This window comes from Microcaecilia unicolor, chromosome 3 (assembly GCF_901765095.1).
Source record: "Microcaecilia unicolor chromosome 3, aMicUni1.1, whole genome shotgun sequence".
NCBI classification, from domain to species: domain Eukaryota; kingdom Metazoa; phylum Chordata; class Amphibia; order Gymnophiona; family Siphonopidae; genus Microcaecilia; species Microcaecilia unicolor.
In genome coordinates this window covers 289,145,868-289,172,929 of record NC_044033.1, presented here as the reverse complement: position 1 = coordinate 289,172,929, position 27,062 = coordinate 289,145,868, and the positions used below count along the sequence as shown (strand labels likewise).

The window sequence follows — 27,062 nt, the reverse complement described above, 5'->3', positions numbered from 1 at the left end:
AGGGAAATTTTTCCTCACCAATCTTTTATATTTCTTTGAAGTGGTGAACAAACATGTGGATAAAGGTTAGCCAGTCGATATTGTATATCTGGATTTTCAAAAGGAGTTTGACAAAATACCTCATGAAAGACTCCAGAGGAAACTGGAGAGTCATGGGATAGGAGGTGGAGTTCTATTGTGGATTAAAAACTGGTTAAAAGATAGAAAAAAGAGTAGATCAGTATTCTCAGTGGAGAAGGGTAGATAGTAGGGTTCCCCAGGGTTCTATGCTGGGACTGCTGGCTTTTAACATTTTATGATCTAGAGATGGGAATAACTAGTAAGGTAATTAAATGTGCTGATGACACAAAGTTTATTCAAAGTTGTTAAATTGCAAGAGGATTGTGAAAAATTACAAGCGGACCTTACGAGACTGGGCATCCAAATGGCAGATGACGTTTAATGTAAGCAAGTGCAAAGTGATGCATGTGGGAAAGAGGAACCTGAACTATAGCTACATAATGCAAGGTTCCACATTAGGAGTCACTGACTAGGAAAGGGATCTAGGTGTCATTGTTGATGATATGTTGAAACCCTGTGCTCAGTGTGCAGTGGCGGCTAAGAAAGCAAATATAATGTTAGGTATTATTAGGAAAGGAATGGAAAACAAAAATGAGGACATTATAATGCCTTTGTATTGCTCCATAGTACGACCGCACCTCGAATACTGTGTGCAGTTCTGGTCACTGCATCTCAAAAAAGATATAGCGGAAATAGAAAAGATACAGAAAAGAACAATGAAAAATGATAAAGGGAATGGGACGACTTCCCTATGAGGAAAGGCTAAAGTGGCTAGGGCTCTTCAGCTCAGAGAAAAGACAGCTGAGGGGGACATATGATAGAGATAAAATAATGAGGTGGGGAGGAGTCAAGATGGCGCCCAGCGCTTGATCGCGTCTCAAACGGAGTTCGTCTTTGGGGCCTTTTTTCTTGTTCTAAAGATTACTCTTTTCCAAATGCCGCACACTAAGAGGAAGGGGACGGTAAAAGGTTTTCCACCGTCAACTCAAATGCCTACCCCGACTCAACAGACGATCCTTAGATACGCGACAAGCACTCCATTACATACCGGCGAGAGCCCTGCTGTTAGCCCTGCTGGAGGAGCGGCATATCTACTGGGGCATGAAACATCTTTATCGCCGCCGGGTTTTAATCCGCCACCTTACCCTGCTGAGCTTCATGGAGAGGTTGAAAATACTCGGCAACCGGAAGGCGGTGTCTGGGGTAATCCTGACGGTGGCCCCCCACGACAGGATGCGGCAGGAGATAAGACTCAAGAGACGGTAACGGCGTCTCCTAAGCTGCCGTCATTACAATCCATCTGGGAATTAATGTTGCAGACAGAGGTGGTAAATTTAAAAACGACAACAGAAACTCCTATAAAAGATAAATTAATGGTTTCAAGGAGACTTGAGCAGATAGAAAATCACAATCGCCGATTAAACCTGAGGGTGTTAAATTTTCCTGTAGCAACGCGGATTACCCCATTGGACTTTTTAAAAGAAATATCTTACTGAAATACTTAGATACCCTCAGGAGGCAATTCCTCCCTTAAATAAAGTTTATTATTTACCGCCTTCAAAAACAACAAACATGAAATCAGAGACTCTACAGAATTTACCTTCTGACGGGATACAAGATTTATCTGCTTTATTGGAGGACAGTGGTGTACCAAGGGGGGGGGGCGGTGGGGGCGGTCCGCCCCGGGTGCCAGTGGGTGGGGGGTGCTCTGCTCCCGCTGCCTCCCGTGGCCGTTCCCGCGGCGCCGCACATTTAAAAAACCGGTGAAGCAGCGTCGCAGGCAGCGCCTCGTGCCCTGCTTGTAAAAAAAAAAAAAAATCAAATCTCCTTCCTCCTTCTCCTCCTCGTCTTGACGTCGACTTGGGCCTTCCAATCAATTTGATTGGAAGGCCCGAGTCAACGTCAAGATGAGAAGGAAGGAGATTTGATTTTTATTTTTACAAGCAGGGCACGAGGCGCTGCCTGCGACGCTGCTTCGCCAGTTTTAACGGGACTGAGGTGGGGAAGGAGAGGGGCGAAAGGGACTCGGGTGGGGGTGGGGGTGTTCAGAGGGGAGAAGGGGACTGGGGTGGGGGGTCTCAGAGGGGAAAAGGGGAGGGGAGAAGGGGACTGGGGTGGGGATCTCAGAGGGGAGAAGGGAAGGGGAGGGAGAAGGGGACTGGGATGGGGGTGTTCAGAGGAGAGAAGGGGACTAGGGTGGGGGTCTCAGACAGGGGAGGGGAGAAGGGGACTGAGGTAGGGGTCTCAGACAGGAGAAGGGGAGGGGAAAGGGGACTGGGGTGGGGGTGTTCAGAGGGGAGAAGGGGGCTGGAACTGGGAGCTGAAAAAAAGGGGCAGAGAGAGAGAGAGGAGACAGATCCTAGATGGAAGGGGGAGCGAGAGGGAGGGCAGACCCTGGATGGATGGGAGAGGGAGGGCAAATGGTGGATTGAAGGGGCAGAAAGAAAGGGCAGGCAGTGGATGGAAGGGATGGCAGAGAGGGCAGACACTGGATGGCAGAGAGAGAGAGAGAGAGTGAAGACAGATGCTGGATGGAAGGAAGACGGTGAAAAGAAGATGAGGAAAGCAGAAACCAGAGACAACAAACTGTAAATAAAATATATATTTTTATTTTTTTTGCTTTAGGATAAAGTATTGTAGATGTGTTAAATGTTTATAATAGAACATGTAAATAAGGTAATCTTTTTATTGGACTAATTTTAATACATTTTGACTAACTTTCGGAGAACAAAACCCCCTTCCTCAGGTCAGGATAGGATACTGTAACAGCACTATACTGTACTGACCCGAGGACGGAGGTTTTGGCCTCTGAAAGCTAAATGTATTAGTCCAATAAAATGGTATTATTTTACTTTCTATATTTGTTTTATTTCTATTTGTTAATTTGTAAAGTGGTGATTGGTACTTGTTAGGTTTTTTTTTCAAATTTACATCTGCTGTCTTTATATTTTGCACAGTACTAGGGGACAGTTTCTTGTTCTGTGGTGTTGCATTGTATGCAGAGTCTGGCATTGGGGATTCAGTTTAATTTTTGTCTAAATAGAAAGTTTATGATTACTTATTCTATAGTGGATTAGGGTGTATCTGTGTTTGTGAAAAAGACATGGCTTTCAGTTGGCATTGACTGTGCAGGATCTACGATCTGTACTATTCTGTCTGGGATCGTTTTACAATAGGTGAATTGATGTTCTAGTAAACACTACAGTGATGCTTTCCTTTTCCTTGTGTGACTTGTAGAAATGACTGCTTATGGTATGGTAGAATTGCTCTATAGGTCCTGAGTGTTTTGTATTCTCGGCATGCCTAGTACTGGATTTGGGGGGGGGGGGGGGGGGTTAAAAAATGACCAGCCCCGGGTGTCAACTACCCTAGGTACGCCACTGTTGGAGGAATCTTTGTCAGAGATTGAATCAAGAAGAACTTTAATTGTGTCCTTTATATTCGAACAGGACTTGAATGCTCTAATGAGATTATATTTTAAAAATTCAACTAAGCTCTTTTGTGGTCAAAAGATATGGATATATCTAGATGTGGTAAAAACAACACAGGATAAGAGGAAAACATTTCTGGCTCTTAGAGAAGAAGTTAAAAGTTTGGAGCTAAATTTTTGCTTGCATATCCTTGTAAGTGTGTTAAATATCTAGGAAACAAATATGTTTTTTTTTAAATCCTGACCAATTACAAAATTTTTTGAATGCAAAACGAATAACTAACTAGATGGTAAATTGTTAATGAAGGAATAACTGATTAAGATATAGAAAAAATGGAGCTTCTGGACAGGCCTATTTACCTTAAAATTTATATTAGTTGGATTTTCTCCTCAATTTCTATCCCCCCCCAGTATACTGTGGTCTAAGAAGTATATATATATATTTTGTTTTCTCTTCTTACCGGTTGGAATTCTATCCAACGTTTAATGATTTTTCTTTCGTGTTACTAATGCAAGTTGTCTTGTATAAAATTATAAATGCAATAAAAAAAAAGAGATAAAATAATGAGTGTAGTAGAACAGGTAAACGTGAATCGCTGGTTTATTTTTTCTAAAAATACTAGGAATAGGGGGACATACAGTGAAGCTACAAAGTAGTAAATTTAAAATGAATCGGAGAAAATATTTCTTCACTCAACGTGCAATTAAACTCTGGAATTCATTGCCAGAGAATGTAATAAAAGTAGTTAGTGGGGTTTAAAAAAGGTTTGGATAGCTTCCTAAAAGAAAAGTCCATAAGCCATTATTAAGATGGAGTTGGGGAAAATCCACTGCTTATTTCTAGGATATCAAGTGAATAGAAAGTTACTGTTTAGAGTAATGCCCACTGTTATAATCTGCGATCGTATGGCCACTGCTAATGGAGGAGGAGTCTCATACACCTGTACAGCTGATTTCACCTCACCCAACAGTGAGTCTTAGTTTCTGTGTGTCTTTATAATCATCGTCTCGCCTTCCCCCATATATACTAATGCTGTCTAGTGACCACTACTATGTTACATTCTGTAATCGCACTTTAGAGCGGTCTTATCTGTATCTTAACATCATAGATGGCTGCGCTTTACTTATCTGTGTCGGCTGGTGTGCCCTGTTTGCCCAACAGGAGCCTGTTGGGCAAGAACGCTTTGTCAAGGGGAGATAATTGCACAGGACCTGCAATGATACAATTTATATAAACTGTGTAAAGTATGCTTGCCAAACTGGTGACTCTTACTCTATACTAATGTGCTTATGTCTTACCACTTCGACCTCACTTGCGCCGTCTGTACGCCATCTGTTTGAACATTACAAGTAGAGATCAGCCACCTTTGGTTTGACAGTATTTCTAGGATAAGCAGCATAAAATGTATTGTACTGTTTTGGGATCTTGCCAGGTACTTGTAACCTGAATTGGCCACTGTTGGAAACAGGATGCTGGGCTTGATGGACCTTTGGTCTATCCCAGTATGGCAATACTTATGTTATGATGTTATGATGATATGGGAGTAAATTTATCACACTGTACTTGCCTTAAAATCTTTTTGGAATAGCTGATAGACTCCTTACAATTCGTTTTAACAAGCTGTGCATGTCTATCAAATGAGTTCACCTTCATGCTGAACCCTTTCCTGCCAGTAACATGCACACAGACCTCTCGCTAACCATGCATTTATGCCTGAGGTAGTTTTGTTCATTGGCTCCTAGGCTAATTGAATAATGTATTCATCTGTTGGCTGTTTGGTAAAGATAAACAGACAACCTTCAGGCAGGAGTAAGGAATGGACTCAGTCTGAGCCCTGAGCCCCTCCTACTACAGTTCTGCTCAACTTAGTCCTCAGGGAACATCCAGTCAGTCAGGATATCCATATGTATAAGAGATTTGCATGTCCTGCTTCATTTGAATGCAGAACTATCTCATGCATATTCATTATGAGGATTCTGAAAACTCTCCCAGCTAGGTGTGGCCTGAGGACTAAGTTGAGATTCACTGCCCTAACATCTATATAAGTAATCTCCCCACACCACTGGAGAGATCAGGGGTCTTTTAGAAGAATCTGAAAAAGACAAAAATATGGCTTTCAAGGAATCAAAAGATCTACAACTCAAATTTTTCCTTTAAGTCATGAAGAAGCTGAGTGTGGCATAAGATCAGTGTTCCTGAGGGTAGTGGGGAGATGATGCTTCAGTATCACATAAGGGACAGGCAGGTCCTATGCCTTGCCTCACGATTGAAAGCATGATGTTGAACCCCCTCTCTCCCTGGTTGGAACACAGCTGGGGGATTCCCACACAGCTTAGAGGGAACTTTGGCCTAGACTGTGAAAATCCTGGCCTGATATAAATGCATTTGGAGTTTTAAATTAGCTACAAAAAGGCCAAGAATCCTGTGTGCAGTAAAGAAACTTTGCCTGTTCTAAACTTCCAGAAAAACTACCTCCAAAATGACCTGGTAGCACAGTTCAGTCAATTCTCCCTCCACATCCACAGAGCAGAACTAGGATAATTTTCCTCTTACTATTCACCACATAAAAATAATATTCGAATTGTGGTGTCAAAATATACTCCACTATCATGTGCTTTGTGATGTAACACAAAATCCTTAAAAAAAAAAACCAAAAAAACAACAAAGCATAAAACCACACACTAGGCAGGGGTGGACATCCATGTTCCTCGAGGGCCACAACCCAGTCGGGTTTTCAAGATTTTCACAGTGAATATGCATGAGAGAGATTTGCATGTACTGCTTTCATTGTATGCAATAGATCTCATGCATGTTCATCGTGGAAAGCTTGAAAACCCAACTGGGTTGTGGCCCTGTGACTGTGGTTGTCCACCCCTGCCCTAGGCCCTTAGTGCAGTTGTGATCTGGCAGGTTTGCTACCTAACTGTTAGGATTCACAGCACCAAATTTACCTGAGAAAAGACAGCTCTACAAAATGCCCCCAAGCCCTAGAACACCAATGCTACACCTACTACAGGAAGAAGAGAACAATGCCTATTGCTATAGATCTGTACGCCAAAACTACTCACTACTAAACCCCTCACCATAAATTATAAATCATATATGCAGAAAACTGGAAACCCCACCTACAGAGAGAGAGAAAGAGAGAGGGGGTGATTTCCATCGGTCAACATCCTGCACGGCTGTGGACCAGTTAGGGAAGGCTAGTTTGTTGTCATAAAGCACAAGGAGCCTTCAAAAATGGGGATGTCTTGGTTTCACTTCATTCAACAGACCCGACACGGTCCATGTTTTGGCAATTATGGCCTGCGTCAGGGGTCTAATGATAGTATCTCAAATTCTAGAGTAACGGTATAAAAAACCATCCAATGGAACAAACATAGTTTCATCTGCTAAAAACTGGATAGTAAGTTACCAACTTGAAAAGCGCATTGAGAAAACTAAACTTAAAGAGTGCTGCTTGTACTAAACATACACTGTATGCCACCAAAACACGATGCTTTTCATGAAAAAACGGGGTCCCCATGCAATAACCAAGGAAATTCCACCCTCCTCTTTCACAGAAGTCACGAGGCATTTGTCATTTGGGCATGTGCTACCTCTTCTCACTGTCTGACAGTTCTCTGGACAAGAAGGCATAGATGTGCCATTCAGGTGGGGACATGTGCGCCAGGGTATATGTGTGTGACAGAAGGTGTTCCTTATAGACACAGAGATAAAAACTTTTCTGTCAGGGAGCTGGTTGACAAATCTTCCTGGGTTTTTTTCTTATCCGGTAATACAGTGGTTTTTGCTGGCCTGCTCCAAGCAGTGTAATAAAATTGTCCCTTGATCTGTAAATATTGTATCTGGGAAACACCTTTTTCTGTTTTTAATCTTGCCATTGCAATGAGTCTGACAGAGCCCCTCCCACAGCTCCCCCTCACCCACACAGGGTAAATACTGTGTAGTACACAGCCATTTATCAGTAGCAAATACGATCCTGGTCCTTCTTGGGCCTAAACTGCTGATATTAAAGTACAACATAAAAACCACAAGTAGGTCACACAGAAGTCCCTTGTGTTCCCTCATTGGAATAGTCTGATCCTGCTTGACTAAATCTGATGAAGACGTGCCCAATACAAACAGTGAGAGACATCTGAAGGAAACCCCTTGTGTTTAAAACCTTTCCAGCTGTCTAAAGTGTTCTCAGCACTCCCCTTCTAGTGCTGAAGGCACTTTGCCAGCACAGCGCACCTGAGGTGTGTCTCAGAAACCCTCACACACACCCTGTTGTGTCATCATGTATGTATAAAGATAGCAAACATCAGTGAATTGTGTTCCAGTGTATTGCATCCCACATCCACAGGTCACTATGAAATTGTAGTGACTCTCTTTTCCTTGTATCACTGGGTGTGCCTCTGTGTTCCCATGTCTGCAGGTGCAGTGGCGAGTAATGCAGTGAAGCAGAAGTTGAAAGAAGTAATCCGCAGCAAACAGCAGGCGGCGCTGGAGCGTACCAGTGCCAGTAACATCAATGGTCCCAAAATCCCATATCGGTGAGTGGCTCTAGAAAGTTCCATGAGAATCTCTGGTCATAAAGACAAATAACACACTGGACAAGGATTGCCACCGGGAGCCCTGAGTGCAGGTGTATGGCCGTCTTCTGACCCAACTCATCTCAAGCACACACAAACTGCAAGAGTTGCACGACAATGTATCCCTGCCCACTACAGGCAGAGAAAGTGCCTGCATATAATGTGAAACTGCTTTGGTTGTGCCACAGAAAAGGTGGTAAATCAAATCCATGACCCTGACCTTTACCCATCTTACCCCTTCTCTCCAGAGAGGTATGTAGACTAAACACTTCTGCTTAGCTTAGAGATACCTGGCTTAGGGCCACCCTGGCTCCGTTGTTGGTTCAGTTGTTAGTTCAAATCTTCTGCTAATCAAGGGGCAGTGGAACTTTTTCTTTGGGAGGGCCAAACAAACCAAACTCTGTCCTCACCTCTCATCTGTACACAGGAAGATGTGTACAGAACTATCCTTGGGGGAGATGATTTTTGGGTAAATAAAAATTGGTAAGTCCATGGCCCCCGTGGCCCACCCGTTCTGCTGGCCATAGGGTTGATGAAGCTGAGCTACTACTTAGTGCTCACAGCGCCTGAGGGTAGATAGTCTCAATCACTGTGTAATGGTGACACCTAGTGGCTGGAATTAGGAGCCACAGTTGCAGCATGGCCACAGTTGCAGCATTCATGGTTCATGAGTGTTGCAGCGACTGGCCTAAGCAGTGGTGTGCTGGTAAATGTTTGTTCAAAAAAAAACCCCAAAACTGTATATATGTACGAAACCGTATTATACATTTTATTGGTACAAAGGATATGTGTAGGCAGCAACCAATTTACTAATAATAATAAAATATACAATATAAATTTCATTTGGCCAATTGATTTTTGCAGAATGCTTTGGTTGATTTTTGCCACACTCTTATATCTGTAGCCAACCTATGTTTTTTTGCTAATTCTTTCAAGATTTAACAAATGGAGTTGCATCTCATTCTAAGTCTTTCCCCAATAAATTTATTGACGTTAAATCTGATGTATGATTTACTGTCAGACTACTGCTATCCTGTATAGCAGTATACCCACTACTGGGAAACTGGAACAAGCTGGACTGTTACAAATTCCTACACAGTCATTACATGCTAAAAGAATTCTTCACCTCAGTTGCACATGCAGAACGTGGATAGACCCTCAACTGATATAAAATAGGGGGCCACAAAAAACAAACAGACTGGAGACCCCCAAGAAACCCAGATTCTATAAGCAGTGAAAGTACTGGTAAAAGTAACAGAAAAGCATTTTCTTCCGTTCTCTGCTAAATACAAAATTAGAAAAGATGTACATTTCCAAAAAAAACAAACATCCATGAGCAGCATGTCCCCCTTTCCTTTCCCTCCCGTCCACGAGCAGTATGTCCTCTCATCCCCATCTATCCATGTGCTACATGTCTCCCTCCCCTCCCCTCCCTCTTCACTTCCCTCCCCTCTATGTACAGCATGTCCCACTCTCCTCTCCCTTCCGTTCCATCCACGTGCTGCTTGTCTCCTCTCCCCCCTGCGAGTTCAGAATCTCACCTTACTTTCCTCTGTCCTCTCTCCCTTGCCTCAGGCCCCATAGTTGGAGCGTTTGCTAGCTCTGGGTGCACCTTTGAGGGAAGTGGTGGAGAGAATTACTTGCACATTAAGCTCCCTCCATCTGCTCCAAATCTATCCATCTGCTGGGTCCTTCCCAAGCGACAACAGTTACTTGGCGACACAGGGAAGGACCAAAGACTGGCCAGAGAGAGCCTGTTGCAATTGCTGCCATCAGAGCCGGGCCACCACTGCCTGAATTTGATAGCCAGCTTGCAAAATGTTGGAAAAGATAACAACCGGTTAAAGCTGGCTCCAGCATACCACTGGACCTAAGTGAGGTGGGGTGGGAGCGATATGAAAAGGGGAAACACATTCCCAGATGGTTGCAATGAAAGCACATGATGCCAGACCACAGCCCTGGTTCCGATTTACCCCAGAGGCCCAAAGATGCAGGAGGAGACTGCTGACTTAAAAGTACCCCAAACACTATAATTTATTCAAATCCATGTTATGGCTGACACTTTTAAGTAACTTGAAGATCCTGGGAGAGGCGTTTCAGGTTTCTCCCAGTTGAGAAGCTGGGTTTCTCTGTCTCTACATCATAGTGTGTGTTTGGCAGTATTGCACACTAACCAGTTCTACACTGTATACGTTGCTGCTGTTTTATTGCTCCATAAAATAGCTAGCTGTTTTTTTCCCTCTGGGTAGCCAGAGGTGTGACTTGCTGCTTTTGTTTGGAGTTGACTGGCATTGTCACTCCAAGTGGGCAACTTGTTCAATGTCAGGCCTAGTTGTGTTGCTTTTATATAGCAGTAATTTACCTAAAATAGAGGGCCAGCAGCAGCCTCTGTGCAATTTAGGAAAAGGTTGTATGTCTATGACCAGGCTTGAGATCATTGCTCAGATGTGATTGGAGCCATGGCATGTACTCAGTTGATTTTGGTTCAGGTGGATGCACATGGAGCATATCGAACCACACATTTGCAGTGAACAGCTTTCTGGTATAGCTCTGGTGTAATGGTCCTAATTCCTCTTTGCAGAACCCTGGAGCACCCAGACCCTGAAGGAGCCCCGCCGTCTGCACTCCAAAGCTTTGTCCCCCAGGCCAGCTCGAGTTCAGGAGATGTGCCAGATCACTTTCCCCTCAGGAAAACAGGTACAGGCTTCTCCCCGCTTTTCTGAGGCTGCGCCGCTCTTCTTTCGTGCTGAACATATTGGTTTTCTGAGGGGAGGGGCAGTGGAGTTGGTAGCAAGGATGGCCATGGAATGTGTGTGGACAGTAAAGGTATGATCTCACTAATGCAGTCCTCAGGTCTGAGATTCTAATGAGGGGTGCAGGTTTTAGAAATATTTTAACACACACCTTGTTAATGGAAATGTATAGGCAATAATCACAATTTGTAGCGGTTTGCAAGGAGCACAACTCTGTGGAATAAAGGGTTCTTTCAGACAAACCCAGATTGGACACAACTTACAAAGAGTAAAGCACTTGCTATAATATTCATATGCAGTAGCCCAAGCTCGGTCCAGCAATTAGTGAACTCTATCAGCCTACAGCGCCTCAGGCTCAACCCAGGATGTTAATAGCAGTAACGTGAGAAAACCCATGACAGGAAGATGTGTACAGAACTATCCTTGGGGGAGATGAGGAAACAAAAGAATTAACACTATAGGGATGTTTGATGGATGCGAGTTCTAATCCCAGTCCTATCACACTCTTAGGAGGAAATGTAACTTTATTTTGTTCAGACTTAGAGACCTGCAGTCCAGTAAAGATATCTCAGTCCCTTCACTCTCTCTCTTTACAAATGTTCGGGCAGGCCCCTCGTCACAGAGGCGGTGCATATCCTTCTAAAGGGCAGTCACTTTAAAGCACTTCAGCATCCTGGGGTTAGAAGGGTGATGCATGGATCCAAATTATTTTTAGTTCAGTAATGGGATTTTACCTTTTCTGTAGCATCGGAGCCCAACTTGAAGGTGAGGTACAAGAAGGTAGTGGACAGGCGGAAAAACCCTTTGATGCGTAAGGAGAGCGCCCCGCCCACTGTGAAGCGGAAACCAACAGAGACACTAGGTAGGTGGCTTCCACACTGAAATTTGCCGGGCTGAGCCTAATGCGCTGCAGGCTGTGAGTGACCGTGGCTTTCTGTGCTGAGCCCGAGGTGTCTGCAGGCTGTGAATGGCAGTGACTTGCTAAACTGAGCCTGAAGTGCTTGGGGCCAGGTGTATCCCTAACTTGCTGGGCTGAGCCACTGAGGGGGTAATTCTATAACTGTGCACCGATATTTAGGTGCATATTCTGTAAAGGAAAGTCAGCGCTTTCTTTCTTTTCTAGAATACTAGAAAATATTTCTTCACTCAACGAGTAATTCAACTCTGGAATTCGTTGCCAGAGAATGTGGTAAAAGCAGTTAGTTTAGCAGGGTTTAAAAAAAAAAGGTTTGGATAATTGCCAAAAAGAAAAGGCCATAAGCCATTATTAAGATGGACTTGGGGAAAATCCACTGCTTATTTTTAGGTTAAGCAGCATAAAATCTGTTTTACTGTTCTGGGATCTTGCCAGGTACTTCTGACCTGGATTGGCCACTGTTGGAAACAGAATTCTGAGCTTGATGGACCTTCGGTCGGTCTGTCCCATTGCAGCAATGCTTATGTTCTTATGTAACTTGGAACATAAGTGAATATGCTCTTAGGCATGAGCGCTAGAGGTGGCAAAAGTGTGTGCTTAAGCAAACCAGAGGATCCCAGAAGAAATTTTGATTTGATTTATTAAGACTTGGTTAATCGCCTTACCTCAGAAATAGCAAAGTGATGTACAAAATTCAATAAAATAAACTAGAAAAGGAAATAGAAAAAAAAAAGAATATGGGGGATAGTGAGAGAGGTGGGAGAGGGGAGACTGAAAGGCTACTGGAACCCGAGAGAGCTGCCAGGATTGAATTGGACAGAAATGGCCTTTTCGTAGAGATGTGTTTCCAGCAGCACTTTAAACTTGGGATAAGAACACTGTAAATGGATGGCGGAGAGAAGGGAATTCCAAAGCGATGGAGCAAGCTAGAAAAAAAAGCACCGCTCAGGTGGATTCATGACGGGCTTCTTTTAGAGAGAATTCGCAGACGGTTATTATTAAGAAACCAGATCACCACTGGTCAAAAGGTCCAAAACCACTTCTATTAGTCTAATTCTAATCGGTTTGGACCTGTTGATGAGTGATGGTCCGGTTTCTTTTGGGGTCCTCTGGTCTGTTCCTCTTCTGGTGTGGATCGTCACTTCTCCTTTCTTGTGTTCCAGAGATTCATGCTTAAGTTTTTAGTATTCTCTAAGTTGTGTACATAAATGTGAATCCTGCCCAGACTCTGCCTATGTGTACACCTCACTGTTTGTTCCCTCTGAGGTGAGCAGGAGTCATTGGAGACAGACAGACAGGTTCCCTGGAGTCCTGCATGATTGCCCTGTCCCTCATGATTGAAAATGTGATCATGAAACAGCACCACCCACTGTCAAGACTGTAGGTGGAGGACTCCCTCTCATCTTAGATGGAACAGTGGTACACCTACCTGTAAAATATATACTATGTAAGATAAGCAGACATTTCCAAAAAGTGCTTACGTGAGTTTTTGGTATCTTTTCGCAAAATTGGTGTGTAAATATTACTACTACTGCCTGTTTCCATTATGTTCATTCCCACTATTCCAGGACAAGTGGGTAGTTATGTCCATTGACCAGCAGGTGGAGATAGATAATACAGAACTGAGCACCACTAAATAGTTCCCTGCTAGCGGCTCAGCTCCTCAGTATCTTCTATCTCCAGCAGGTGGATGGACAGACTTTCTGTGGTTCAGTTGGTCAACTGGTTCCCGGTTGAGCATAGTGGGCAGACATACCTGGTGGTGCTGGGTCCCTGTCGTTCTTTCCCCCCTGGAGTGTTCTGCGTTCTTATGGGAGCCTGCTCAGCAACCAGTCTGCTTCAGAAGATAAGGAACAGTGCAGGCAGCGCAGTGAGTTTGGCGGGCCGGTGGAGCTGTGCCCTGCCGTAACAGGGGGGTGGCTGTGCCCCCTGGGAGCATGGACCCGGGGTAGTGTGTTCTCTGCTGTGCTTTGGGCCTCAGGATGTCGTTGGGAGTGATTTGTGTCTGTGCTCACAAAAAAAAAAAGAGAGAGCTTTATGGTTGAGTTGTGCTGCGCTCCAGTTTTTAAAAAAAGCGCACGAAAGACAAGCGAGTGTGTAGCGCGGTGCGCCACATGTTTTCCCGCGCTGCGTCAATCTTTGTTCATGGCAGCCCCTGCTGGGAGTGCGAGGAGAAAAGCGAGTGTGTAGCGCGGTGCGCCACATGCTTTCCCACGCTGCGACAATCTTCATTCATGGCAGCCCCCGCTGGGAGTGTGAGGAGCTGCCCGTCTCCTCGGGCTGCTGCACGGTGTGCAGTACGGTTCCCGAGTGGAGGGATTGAGTCGGGGCTCACGCACACAGAGCGCCCTCAGTCGCAGCAATGCGTTTCTTGCAGCTCTGATCCCCAGTTCAGTGTCTCGGCGCTTCGCCTCAGAGGGAGGCGGGAATGGCAGCCATTTTGTTCTCTGCCGGCGCAAGGGCCTGTGCAGACAGCTGTAGCAGTGGGGATTTCAGGGGGGGCCCCCCTGAGTCAGCGCCTACCCTTCTGGGCTTGTTCTCTTGCTCTGCCAGACTTTGGGTTGGTGCAAGTAGTCCCTTCTCCAGCAGCCCTGGCATCTCCTGGGGAACAGGGAACGGGGTTTTTCCTGCCGGCTCCCAGGAGTTTGCAGCGGATAACACGTGGAGTCTTCATTTTGTTTTGCTGCAGTTGGGCTGCTCTATGGGGTCTCCTCTGTCAGAGTCCTTGGTGGAGGGTGAGCTCCCTCTGGGGGAGGAGGATGACCCTCGGGTGCTCGGCCTGTTTCAGTGGGGGGAGTTCGTCTCCCTGTTTTCGGTGGCGCTAGCAGCGCTTCCCATAGCGAAACCCTTGGGGTTCTCTGGAGGAGAGTCGGGTGGCTAGCCTTGTGTAGGGCCTCAGGGGCTTGTCCAAGGAGTTCCCCATGTATTGGTCATTCGGGGCCTGTTTACCACAATGTACAGTGCACTTGACTCAGGCCTGCAGGTTGGGAGAACCATGGCCCACTTCTTTTCTCTAGTGCAGCGAGAAGGAGTAGCTCAGTTCCCTACCTGGACTCAGTGTCTGCAGTCACCTTGAATTTTCCCTTCCTGTTTGCTGGCGGCATTGCTTCGCGGAATCTGCTAGATGGGAAGCTGAATCAGACCTTGTAGCCTGTCTTGGAGGTGTTTGAATTAGGAGCTACAGGCTTTTATTGGTAGCCCTTTGTTTTTCCTGCTGCGGGCTGTCTTGGGTCGAGGGCTGTGGCATGGGCCTGCTTGCAGTGGCAGCAGCAGTCTGTTTCTCAGGGCAGTCCCTGGGCTGCCTAGTTGGAGGCACATTTTGCCTGTCTGGTGGACGCTGTGTATGATGCTGTCTATGACATTCTTTGGGCTTCAGCCTAGGGTATGTCTTTGGCATTCACCACAAGCTGTCAGTTCTGCCTGCGGCCATAGGCAGTGGTTGCCACCTCCAAGGCCTGCGTGATCAGGTTTCCACTTTGGGGCACCTTTCTCTTTGGGTACACCCTCAGCGATTTGGTTCGGGAGCTCGGTGAGTCGGGCTCCAGCGTATGCCAGGGGACATTCCTCGTTCTTGGACCGCCCTGTGGGCTCGGCAAGTGCCCGGTTTCGTGTCAGCACTAAGGGTAGGCCTGGTCCTCAGAATTTTGGCCAGGGCTCGGTTTTGAGGCTGGAACCAGGAACCAGCAGTTCGTTCCTGTTCTGGACCCTGCCAGTTGATTCCGTCAGACCCGAGGACCCTTTTTGAGGTCATGCTCATAATGGCGGTCTTTCTGCGGAGACACAGGTTTTTGTGTTCTCCTGTACCTGGATGACTCCGGGTCTCTTCTTGCCTAACCTGAGTAGAGACCCCTTCAGCGCTGGTTCACCCCCAGTTTTTTGTCTGGTTTGGGTGTTTAATTTCAACAGCAGCAGGCTGGCACCAGCTCGCCAACTTTTATTCCCGATGAGCTTGAGTGTTTCTTCAGAGTGGCAGCACTTTTAAGTTAGCTTCCAAGTTTCTCGCTCCTGCTTTGTCACCAGCCACAGGCCTGGTATTTCGTGCAGGTCCTTAGATTCATGGAAGGGGTTCCTTCTTCTCTCATGCGGCTGCTTTAGGGGGCCCTGCTCAGCCACTGCTCTTAGGTTTCAGAGGGCGGCGGCATCTGGCTCTTTTGCTGTCAGTGCATGAGGGGTTTACTGCTTCCCCAGTCGTTGACCCTGGGAAGACCCTCCTCTAACCTGCTTTGAGAGGTGGTGTCTATAGATACCAGCTTCTCAGGCTGGGGAGTGACCTTTGCTGGGGTTTCTTGGTGCAGGGCTCTTGGTTTTCAAGGAGGGCATTGGCCCTCTATCCTCTGGAGCTGCGTGCAATGAGCCGAGCTCTGGAGGCCTTTGCCCCACTGTTGGGAATGCCGATGTTTGGGCCTTTCGGTCTTGCCTGCGGCGGTTGCCTTTTTTTTGCCTCGCAGTGGGGGACTCCTAGCAGTCTTGTTAATGGACGGGGCAGTGAGACTTCGGTTGTGCCTTTGGCTGGTTTGCGGGGTCCCTCAATATGGAGACAGACTTGCTCAGTCGGTACGCTCTGGTTTCCAGCAGAGGGAGCGGTTGGTCAAGCCATTTTCAGCTGGTGGCCTAGTCCTATGTCTAAGTTCCTCGGTGCTTCAGGCACCGCTGGGCATAGGACTGTAGGGATCTATTCGCCCTGCGACAGTTGTGTCTGAGCGAGAGACCTCCGTATGCCTTCCCCCATGCCGATTTTAGGCCGGTTGTGGGGGAGAGTGGCAGACCTTTGGGGCAGGGTGATCCTGGTCTCCAGCCTGACCATGGCTTCCATGGTATGCAAATCTCGTGAGGCTCCTGGTTAGGAAGCCATTGTGATTCCCTCAGTGTCGAGGTCTTTCTGTCGGGGCCTAGTGGCCATGGAGGTTCCCTCCCCCCCTTTCCTTTGGTCCTGCGGCCTGGCCCTGGAGAGGGCTCGGCTGAGGAAGAAAGGTTATTCGCTTCAGTGGTGGCTTCCCTGCTTCGGGCCGGGAAGCGCTCTTCCTCATCAGCGTCTGCCAGAGTGTGTTTCTAAAGTCTGGCGTGCTGTGTGGTTTTGGGTCGCAGTTGCGTCCTCTCTGGGCCACTTTCTGGCTTTTTCGTAAGAGGGAAATTCATGGGGCTAGTGCTGTAGGGCCAGTGGGGGTCCTGGCTTGCTTTCAGGGCTGCTTGCAGGAGTCTTTGCTCCTTCTGGACTGAGTTCTGGTCCTTCGGGTGCTTCAGCACTCCCCGTTTGAGCCTGTTGATAGGTGGCCCTCATTCTATGGCACCATGGCTTAGTTGGCTAAAGCACCTGTCTAGTTCTCTGTTTGTCCACGGTGTTCTTTGAGGTGTTTCTGTCAACCTGTTGCTTCTCACAACTTCAGTCTCTTTCTCTCTTGGAAGGTCCCTTTATACATTTTTCGGAGGCAGGGGTCTCCTTGGGGCAGTACCATGCTTCTTGCCTTAGTTGTTGTTGGTCTTTTTCCTTAGTCAGCGGTCTGTTTTTTTGGAAGCTTCTGGTCTCAGCAGGACGTTCTTGCATTTCACGGTTCCCGATGTTTTTCACCATTCGTTTGGTCCTATTGGGCTGTTTGGTAAACAGCAGGGGGGTCTCATGTTGCCCAAGGCTTTCTTTGCCCAGTGGGTGAAGGTGGCTGTGGTCTCAGCCTGTATCCTGGGAGGCGCTTCTCAGGTTGAAGGCTCTCTCTCCTGGACGTGTGGCTACGTCTTGGGCGGAGGCTTTGTTGTCTTCTCTAATGGCTATCTGTAGGTCAGCGGCGTACGCTTCGCTGCATACCTTCAGTAAGTATGGTAGAATGGTTGGTGCCGCTCAGGCAGCAGCTACATTTGGGGCGTCGGTTCTGCGTATGACAGATTCAGCTTCCCACCCTCGTAGGGATAGCTTTTGAACATCCCACTTTTCCTGGAATAGTGGGAATGAACATAATGGAAGGAGAAATTAGGTCTTACCTGATAATTTTCTTTCCATTAGCTCTTCACACTATTCCAGGAGCCCTCCCATGGTGCGACGCCTTTGTTGGTGGCTCTATGTACTGTCTTTGTATCCTGTTTTCCAGGGGCTTTATCTTTGAATGGTTCTTGGGGCTGGATATGTTGATTGCTGACCCTGATTGGGTGTGTTTTCTTCCTTGCTTGAGGACGGATGCTGAGGAGCTGAGCTGTTAGCAGGGAGCTATGTAGTGATGCTCAGTTCTGTAATCTCTATCTCCACCTGCTGGTCGATGGACATAACTTGTCCTGGAATAGTGTGAAGAACTAATGGCAAGAAAATTATCAGGTAAGACCTAATTTCTCCTTATAGACTTGCCCTCCTTAGTGACTTCATTGTTTTCTATCATGGTTCCAGCAGATTCCTCTCCCAGCAGCAGCAGCACTCCTGTGTCGGGCTGCAGCTCTCCCAATGACAGCGTGACTGCGGAAAATGGCTCCTTCCCCTCCCTGCCCACTGTGACAGCAGAGGTAAATCGTCAGAGACATCAGAAATGGTGGGAAATGGGAAGAGCCAGAGGATTGCTGCCTGTTCTGGGGCATCCTATGGCTCCAGCCCCTTTTCTTGGCCTTGGAGCTGTGTCCGTCAGCTGCCTGGACACATCTTTGTCCCCTAGTAGCCAAATCCAATGTGTACAACTTGCTTGCGGACAGTGTAAGCTTTTGTGTCAGGTAGATCTTGAAAACGTTCCACCAAGAAATTAGTTTTCCTAATGGAAGAGATCTTCTGAATGTGGATGAATTTATTTTTTCTTATTTTAAAATATTTATAAAACAGCACGGTTTGCTTAAAATATTCTTCTGAGCATTGTAAGGCCCTGAAGAGGTGCATGAGGGGAAGGTGCCTGGGACAGACGGATCTCCTCGGTGCATACACCTATGCAGCACAAGAAACTACTCCTGCCTACTCGTTACTGCTGCAGTGGCTCATCTCTTGCAAGAGTGTTCCCTGGCACAGCTCAGTATGCTCCATACTGCTATCCCCTGCCATCCGTACCCATTTGAGGAACAGAGTCCAGGGAGACTTCAGTGCTCTTCACATGGATTTAGAACTCTAGCTGCAAACATAGGCAGCCCCTGTGAAACTGACAGTGCACGTTAGGTCCTTGAGCCTTAACAGGTCAGGTAAAGGTTGGGACATTGGCGCAGTAGCACATTAAGCAGATGGCAGGCCTTGGTGAACCCTGTCCAGATGGGGGTGACAGCTAGCAAAATCCAAGAGTCATGTGTACTCGTATATGCTGCTTTTTCATTCATTGAATAATAAAAAAATATCTCTTTAGTTCACTTAATTTTATTATTAAAATATATATATATGTTGAGATGTTTTTGTATTGTGGGTTTTTGTTCCTTTCATTGCCTCTGCCACCTTCCTCCACACCTTTTCCTCTGGATCCTGCCACCAGCTGCTTTCTGCCCTTCTTACGTATCACCTTTGTCCCTACAGGGAGAGGCAGAGCGGAGAACTGTCCTGGGCTTGGCCCCACACAGGGTTCCAGTTCTGAATGGTCCAGTTCTGACGGGTGCTCGCTCTCCCCTTTTCATCCCTTCGGGGCTGGAGCAACATGACCCTGGGAGCCCCCTGTCACCCTGCCTGCAGCCCGTCATCATCTTGGAGCCATCCGTTACTCATGCACCGCTAGTTGCTGGTAGGTACAAGTCTGGAATCTGCTCGACTGGCAATCTGTTCCAATATGTCCTGTATATTGATGTCTTGTGCTTGGGGTAGACTGGAGGTGCTACACAGACAAACACATATAAGCGTAGGGAGCGCTAAGTTAGAAATCAACAGGATTAAGGAGAACCTACTGCACACTGCTTCATCCAGAGCCTTCAACCTACTGCTTCATCCAGAGCCATGAAGGATGAAAAAGCTTTAGCCTAGATGAGCCTGTTGCTCTTTACGTGTTGTCCATTTGTGTTTCTCCAAGCTTGGCTTAACAAATACAAGAACAGGCGGTTTCAGTTCGTGTTTAAGTAGTGCCACCTGCTTTTTGTTTTGAAGTAGTGGAGTAAGCATTGGCTGTTTACAGGAACAGATTGTCTTGGTGAGCAAGAACACAAACGAGCGCTGCCTGAACAGTGTACATGAGGTGTGAGTGGCAGGGGCCGGGCACGGATTAGTCACATGGCAATGTGCGTTGGGGAGATGGTCTGAGGTTCCGTCAGTTTTGCTCAGCTATTCTGAGTGAGGGACAGAAAGTAGCTAGACTGGGGAAAAATAGCCAGGGCCACAAGAGCTGAATAACTATTGCAGGAATAACGTGTACAAAAGGTGCCATGCAATAAGCAAAAAAAGGAAGCCAAAAGAAGAAAAACAAAAACCCCTCATGTAATAATTCACAAAGAGAAAAAGAAGTAGGGGGCGGACAGTGTTCTTCCACATACAAAAACTTACTTTAAAACCAGCAGTTGTAAAGGTACCACATATGTAGAGACTCGACATGGGACAATGTTTCAGCAATGTGGAACTGCCTGCCTCAGGGGTCACACAAAATCTGTATGATGCTATCAAAGGATTCAGATCAAAGCAGTGGTGCACAAGAGACGTTCCTAGATGCATCTGAGCACGGCAATATTCTGTGAGCTGAGTTTTGTTCTGTCCTGTGCACCAGGGGCAATAATTGACACGCCTTGCATACATTTTAAAATATTTCCCCATGGGTAAATACATGAAAAGTGTTCACATTCACCTGCGTGAAAAATGGGTGGAATTAGCTTGGGGCATGAGAGTGTGTGCTAATAATCTCATTTTAATATAGTAACATAGTAGATGACGGCAGAAAAAGACCTGCACGGTCCATCCAGTCTGCCCAAGAAGATAAATTCATATGTGCTACTTTTTTATTTGTACTGTCCTCTTCAGTGCACAGACTGTATAAGTCTGGCCAGCCCTATCCCCGCCTCCCAACCACCAGCTCTGGCACAGACCCTATAAGTCTGCCCAGCACTATCCCTGCCTCCCACCACCGGCTCTGGCACAGACCGTATAAGTCTGCCTAGCACTATCCCCGCCGTCCAACCACCAGCCCCGGCACAGACCGTATAAGTCTGCCCAGCACTAGTCCCGCCTCCCAGCCCCAGCACAGACCGTATATGTCTGCCCAGCACTAGCCCCGCCTCCCAACCACCAGCTCTGCCATTCATTCTAGGCTAAGCTCCTGAGGATCCCTTCCTTCTGCACAGGATTCTTTTATGTTTATCCCACGCATGTTTGAATTCCGTTACCGTTTTCATCTCCACCACCTCCTGTGGGAGGGCATTCCAAACATCCACCACCCTCTCCGTGAAAAAATACTTCCTGGCATTCTTCTTGAGTCTGCCCCCCTTCAATCTCATTTCATGTCCTCTCGTTCTACCGCCTTCCCATCTCCGGAAAAGGTTCGTTTGCGGATTAATACCTTTCAAATATTTGAACGTCTGTATCATATCACCCCTGTTCCTCCTTTCCTCCAGGGTATACATGTTCAGGTCCTCAAGTCTCTCCTCATACGTCTTGTAACGCAAATCCCATACCATCCTCGTAGCTTTTCTTTGCACCGCTTCAATTCTTTTTACATCCTTAGCAAGATACGGCCTCCAAAACTGAACACAATACTCCAGGTGGGGCCTCACCAACGACTTGTACAGGGGCATCAACACCTCTTTTCTTCTGCTGGTCACACCTCTCTCTATACAGCCTAGTAACCTTCTAGCTACGGCCACCGCCTTGTCACACTGTTTCATCACCTTCAGATCTTCAGATACTATGACCCCAAGATCCCTCTCCCCATCCGTACCTAGCAGACTCTCACCGCCTAACACATACGCCTCTCTTGGATTTCTACTCCCTAAGTGCATCACTTTGCATTTCTTCGCATTGAATTTTAATTGCCAAACCTTAGAGCATTGTTCTAGCTTCTTCAGATCCTTTTTCATGTTTTCCACTCCCTCCGGGGTGTCCACTGTGTTACAAATCTTAGTATCATCCGCAAATAGGCAAACTTTACCTTCTAACCCTTCGGCACTCACAAATATATTGAACAGAATCGGCCCCAGCACCGATCCCTGAGGCACTCCACTACTCACCTTTCCCTCCTCCGAGCGAACTCCATTCACCACCACCCTCTGGCGCCTGTCCGTCAACCAGTTCCTAATCCAGTTCACCACTTTGGGTCCTATCTTCAGCCCATCCAGTTTATTTAAGAGCCTCCTGTGGGGAACCGTGTCAAAAGCCTTGCTGAAATCTAAGTAGATTACGTCTATAGCACGTCCATGGTTCAGTTCTCCGGTCACTCAATCAAAGAATTCAATGAGATTCGTTTGGCACGATTTCCCTTTGGTAAAACCATGTTGTCTCGGATCTTGCAACTCATTTTCTTCCAGGAAATTCACTATCCTTTCCTTCAGCATCGCTTCCATTACTTTTCCAATAACCGAAGTGAGGCTTACCGGCCTGTAGTTTCCAGCTTCTTCCCTATCACCCTTTTGTGAAGAGGGACCACCTCCGCCGTTCTCCAATCCCTCGGAACCTCTCCCATTTCTAAGGATTTATTAAACAAATCTTTAAGAGGACCCGCCAGAACCTCTCTGAGCTCCCTCAATATCCTGGGGTGGATCCCATCCGGTCCCATGGCTTTGTCCACCTTTAGTTTTTCTAGTTGTTGATACACACTCTCTTCCGTGAACGGTGTTATATCCACTCCATTCTCAAATGAACTTTTGCCAGTCCATCGTGGTCCTTCTCCCAGATTTTCTTCAGTAAAAACAGAACAAAAGTATCTATTTAGCAAATTTGCCTTTTCTTCATCATTATCTACATAGCGGTTTGCAGTATCTTTTAGTTTCACAATTCCCTTTTTAGTCATTCTCCTTTCACTAATATACCTGAAGAAATTTTTGTCACCCCTCCTTACCTTTTTAGCCATTTGTTCTTCCGCTTGCGCTTTCGCCAGACGTACCTCTCTCTTGGCTTCTTTCAATATCTTAACACATGCACACTAGGAGCTTGCTCTCATAGAAATAGTACAAAGTATGGTGCACTGTGCCAGCATTTTTATACGCAAGTGCATTCATGGAGCATATGAACACATGTACACCTTCAGAACAGGCATACTTTGTGTGTACAAATTTGTGCTCTTCTGAGGTTTTATTTATTTATTTATTAGGATTTATTTACCGCCTTTTTGAAGGAATTCACTCAAGACGGTGTACAGTAAGAATAGATCAAACATGAGCAGGAGGCAATTAGAGCAGTAAAAATATTTGAACAACAATACAAAGTATGGCATGGTATACTAATTGCAATGACAACACAATATGTACTAGAACATTATAATTGACAGTGAAGGGTAAGGCAAAGTTGTAGCATATAGATGAGTAAGAAAGTAGGAAGAATTAGAAAGTAAGGTGATTGATTTGAAGAAAGTTGTACATGAGGTCAGAGAGATGGTTAAATATTATCTCAGCTAGGGTAGGAGTGGGTAAACATGTCCCGCTGCAGTATGTGCAGCCCTAGTCAATCCTTGTGTATGTGTGTGAGTGAGACTAACAAGTTAGTACTTCTTCCGTTAAAGGCTTGGTTGAAGAGCCAAACTTTCACCTGCTTCCTGAAGTAGAGATAGTCTTGTGTTAAGCAGAGCCTTTCAGGCAATGCATTCCAGAGTGTGGGGGCTACTCCGGAGAAGGCTCGCGGGTATCACATCATGTAATGTCTTTTGGAGAGGGTGTAGTTAGTGAAAGTCCTTGACGGTGTGTGGAGGATCATCCTATTCTTCAGATTTTCAGGGCTATTTCCTTTCAGGGCCTTGAAGATCAGACATAGAGTTTTAAATTTAGCCCTGTATTGTACTGGTAGCTAATGAAGTTTTAGCAAAAATGGTGTGATGTGGTCACGTCGCCTGCAACCTTCTATGAGTCTTGCTGCTGCATTCTGAATCAACTAGAGGTGCAGGCCCTTTGTAGTCAGACCATTGTATAGTGCATTGCAGTAATCCAGTCTTGATGTTACCATGGCATGCACAACTGGGGTAAGATTTACCTTCTCGATGTGAGGAGAGTGGCAGCGTAGCTGTCGCAAATAGTAGAAGCAACTCTTGAAGGTTGCTTGAATTTGTAACTGTATTCCAAGGTTCCTGACTTGTGATTTGAGGGGGAGGTCATACTTCCCAAAAGGGATTTTGATGTCAGATATGTATCCACTTGTGTTATGGACCCAGAGAAGCTCGGTTTTACTTGGGTTCAAGCAAAGTTTGTTGTGTTTAGCCCATTCTTGAATTGATGTTAGACAAGTGTTCAGTTTATTCAAGGCTGTAGGTAAGTCAGGTTCAGTGGGTATGAGTAGCTGCACATCATCCGCATAGATGTAGAATTGAGTGTCCATTGACCGAATCAGCTCAGCTAGTGGCTTGAGATAGATATTGAACAGAATAGGTGACAGTATCGATCCTTGTGGTACCCCGCAGGTCAGTGTCCATGGTGGTGATGAGTTGCTGCCAACCATTATGGATTGTTGCCTGTCTGATACATAGGATCTGAACCAGGCAAGTACTGTTCCATTGATACCTGTTTCTGTCAGTCGTGCTAGCAAGACATCATGATCCACAGTGTCAAAAGCTGCTGAGAAATCTAGCAAATCCCTTCGGTTTCTGTGACGATCATCTAGCAGGGATAAGAGGATCGTTTCTGTTCCATAACCAGGTTTGTGAGCCCTTGTGCACAGACGGAGCACAGTGATGAAGTATGGAGCCTGCGCCCTGTCGGGCAGCCGAGCAAACCCCGAGGCTTCACCTGAGAGGACCACTGTTCCCTGGGGGTTGAGCCCCCAGGTGCAGGCAGCCCACAGGACTTCCGGATACGGCGGGGGTCAGAGGGCCGCAGTCAACAGGCAATGGAAGGCTGGGCTTGGACAGAAGCTAGGTTAGTTGAAGTAACCAGCAAAGAACAGTCGGGATCAAGTAGTGGACGAGTTGCAGCAAGCGGAGGGTACTCCAGATCAAGCAGAGGTCTGGTGACTTGGCAAGCAGAGAGTAAAGCTAAAGGTGGACAAAGCCATGGGACCGGACGGGATCCACCCCAGGATATTAAGGGAGCTCAGAGAGGTTCTGGCGGGTCCTCTTAAAGATTTGTTTAATAAATCCTTGGAGACGGGAGAGGTTCCGAGGGATTGGAGAATGGCAGAGGTGGTCCCTTTTCACAAAAGTGGTGATAGGGAAGTAGCTGGAAACTACAGGCTGGTAAGCCTCACTTCGGTTATTGGAAAAGTAATGGAAGCGATGCTGAAGGAAAGGATAGTGAATTTCCTGGAAGCCAATAAGTTGCAAGATCCGAGACAACATGGTTTTACCAAAGGGAAATCGTGCCAAACGAATCTCATTGAGTTTTTTGATTGGGTGACAGGAGAATTGAATCAGGGACGAGCTATGGACGTAATCTACTTAGATTTCAGCAAAGCTTTTGACACGGTTCCCCACAGGAGACTCTTAAATAAACTGGATGGGCTGAAGATAGGACCTGAAGTGGTGAACTGGATTAGGAACTGGTTGACGGACAGACGCCAGAGGGTGGTGGTGAATGGAGTTCGCTCAGAGGAGGGAAAGGTGAGTAGTGGAGTGCCTCAAGGATCGGTGCTGGGGCCGATTCTGTTCAATATATTTGTGAGTGACCTTGCCGAAGGGTTAGAAGGTAAAGTTTGCCTATTTGCGAGTGATACTAAGATCTGTAACAGAGTGGACACCCCGGAGGGAGTGGAAAACATGAAAAAGGATCTGAAGAAGCTAGAACAATGGTCTAAGGTCTGGCAATTAAAATTCAATGCGAAGAAATGCAAAGTGATGCACTTAGGGAATAGAAATCCACGGGAAACGTATGTGTTAGGTGGCGAGAGTCTGATAGGTACGGACGGGGAGAGGGATCTTGGGGTGATAGTATCTGAGGATTTGAAGGCGACGAAACAGTGTGACAAGGCGGTGGCTGTATCTAGAAGGTTGTTGGGCTGTATAGAGAGAGGTGTGACCAGCAGAAGAAAGGGAGTGTTGATGCCCCCTGTAAAAGTCGTTGGTGAGGCCCCATCTGGAGTATTGTGTTCAGTTTTGGACGCCGTATCTTGCTAAGGATGTAAAAAGAAACGAAGCGGTGCAAAGAAAAGCTACGAGAATGGTATGGGATTTGCGTAACAAGACGTATGAGGAGAGACTTGCTGACCTGAACATGTATACCCTGGAGGAAAGGAGAAACAAGGGTGATATGATACAGACGTTCAAATATTTGAAAGGTATTAATCCACAAACGAACCTTTTCCGGAGATACGAAGGCGGTAGAACGAGAGGACATGAAATGAGATTGAAGGGGGGCAGACTCAAGAAAAATGTCAGGAAGTATTTCTTCACGGAGAGAGTGGTGGATGCTTGGAATGCCCTCCCGTGGGAGGTGGTGGAGATGAAAACGGTAACGGAATTCAAACATGCGTTGGATAAACATAAAGGAATCCTGTTCAGAAGGAATGGCTCCTCAGGAGCTTAACCGAGATTGGATAGCAGAGCCGGTAGTGGGAGGCGGGGCTGGAGGTTGGGAGGCGGGGATAGTGTGGGGCAGACTTATACGGTCTGTGCCAGTGCCAGTGGTGGGAGGCGGGACTGGAGGTTAGGAGGCAGGGATAGTGCTGGGCAGACTTATATGGTCTGTGCCAGAGCCGGTGGTGGGAGGCAGGGATAGTGCTGGGCAGACTTATACGGTCTGTGCCAGAGCCGGTGGTGGGAGACAGGGATAGTGCTGGGCAGACTTATACGGTCTGTGCCAGAGCCGGTGGTTGGGAGGTGGGGCTGGTGGTTGGGAGGCGGGGATAGTGCTGGGCAGACTTATACGGTCTGTGTCCTGAAGAGCATAGGTACAAATCAAAGTAGGGTATACACAAAAAGTAGCACACATGAGTTGTCTTGTTGGGCAGACTGTATGGACTGTGCAGGTCTTTTTCTGCCATCATCTACTATGTTACTATGTTCCAAGCAGAGGTCAGGTCAGGCAACAAGCAGAGAGTAGTCTGGTTCCAAGCAGAGGTCAGGTCAGGCAGCAAGCAGAGAGTAGTCAGGTTCCAAGCAGAGGTCAGGTCAGGCAGCAAGCAGAGAGTAGTCGGGTTCCAAGCAGAGGTCGGGTCAGGTAGCAAGCAGTAGTAGACAGTCTCCCAGTAGCACAAGCGATCTACCAAAGTAGAAGCTGAAGCAAGTTTGTGGGGAAGGCTGGCTTCTTAAATAGTCCTCCAGAGAGACTAGCTACAGCTGGCAAGGGGCTGGGAAACAAGAGCTGACTGGCAGAGAGGGACCCGATTGGCCAGCCAGCAAGA

At 46.7% G+C, this 27,062-nt stretch overlaps 1 protein-coding gene across 9 annotated transcripts in view; it reads left to right on the top strand.

Moving 5' to 3' along the window:
- The window catches only part of HDAC7 (histone deacetylase 7), a 964,197-nt gene that overhangs the window by 703,030 nt on the left and 234,105 nt on the right, over nucleotides 1-27,062 (top strand). For 5 of the 9 annotated variants that reach the window (XM_030198155.1, XM_030198159.1, XM_030198153.1 and 2 more), the window contains 5 exons: nucleotides 7,912-8,029; nucleotides 10,650-10,765; nucleotides 11,567-11,683; nucleotides 18,105-18,217; nucleotides 19,194-19,395. In XM_030198155.1, coding sequence (XP_030054015.1) covers nucleotides 7,912-8,029; nucleotides 10,650-10,765; nucleotides 11,567-11,683; nucleotides 18,105-18,217; nucleotides 19,194-19,395 — 666 coding nt within the window. The remainder of the gene's footprint in view (nucleotides 1-7,911; nucleotides 8,030-10,649; nucleotides 10,766-11,566; nucleotides 11,684-18,104; nucleotides 18,218-19,193; nucleotides 19,396-27,062) is intronic. The other 4 variants (XM_030198154.1, XM_030198152.1, XM_030198158.1 and 1 more) reach the window with 3 other exon arrangements.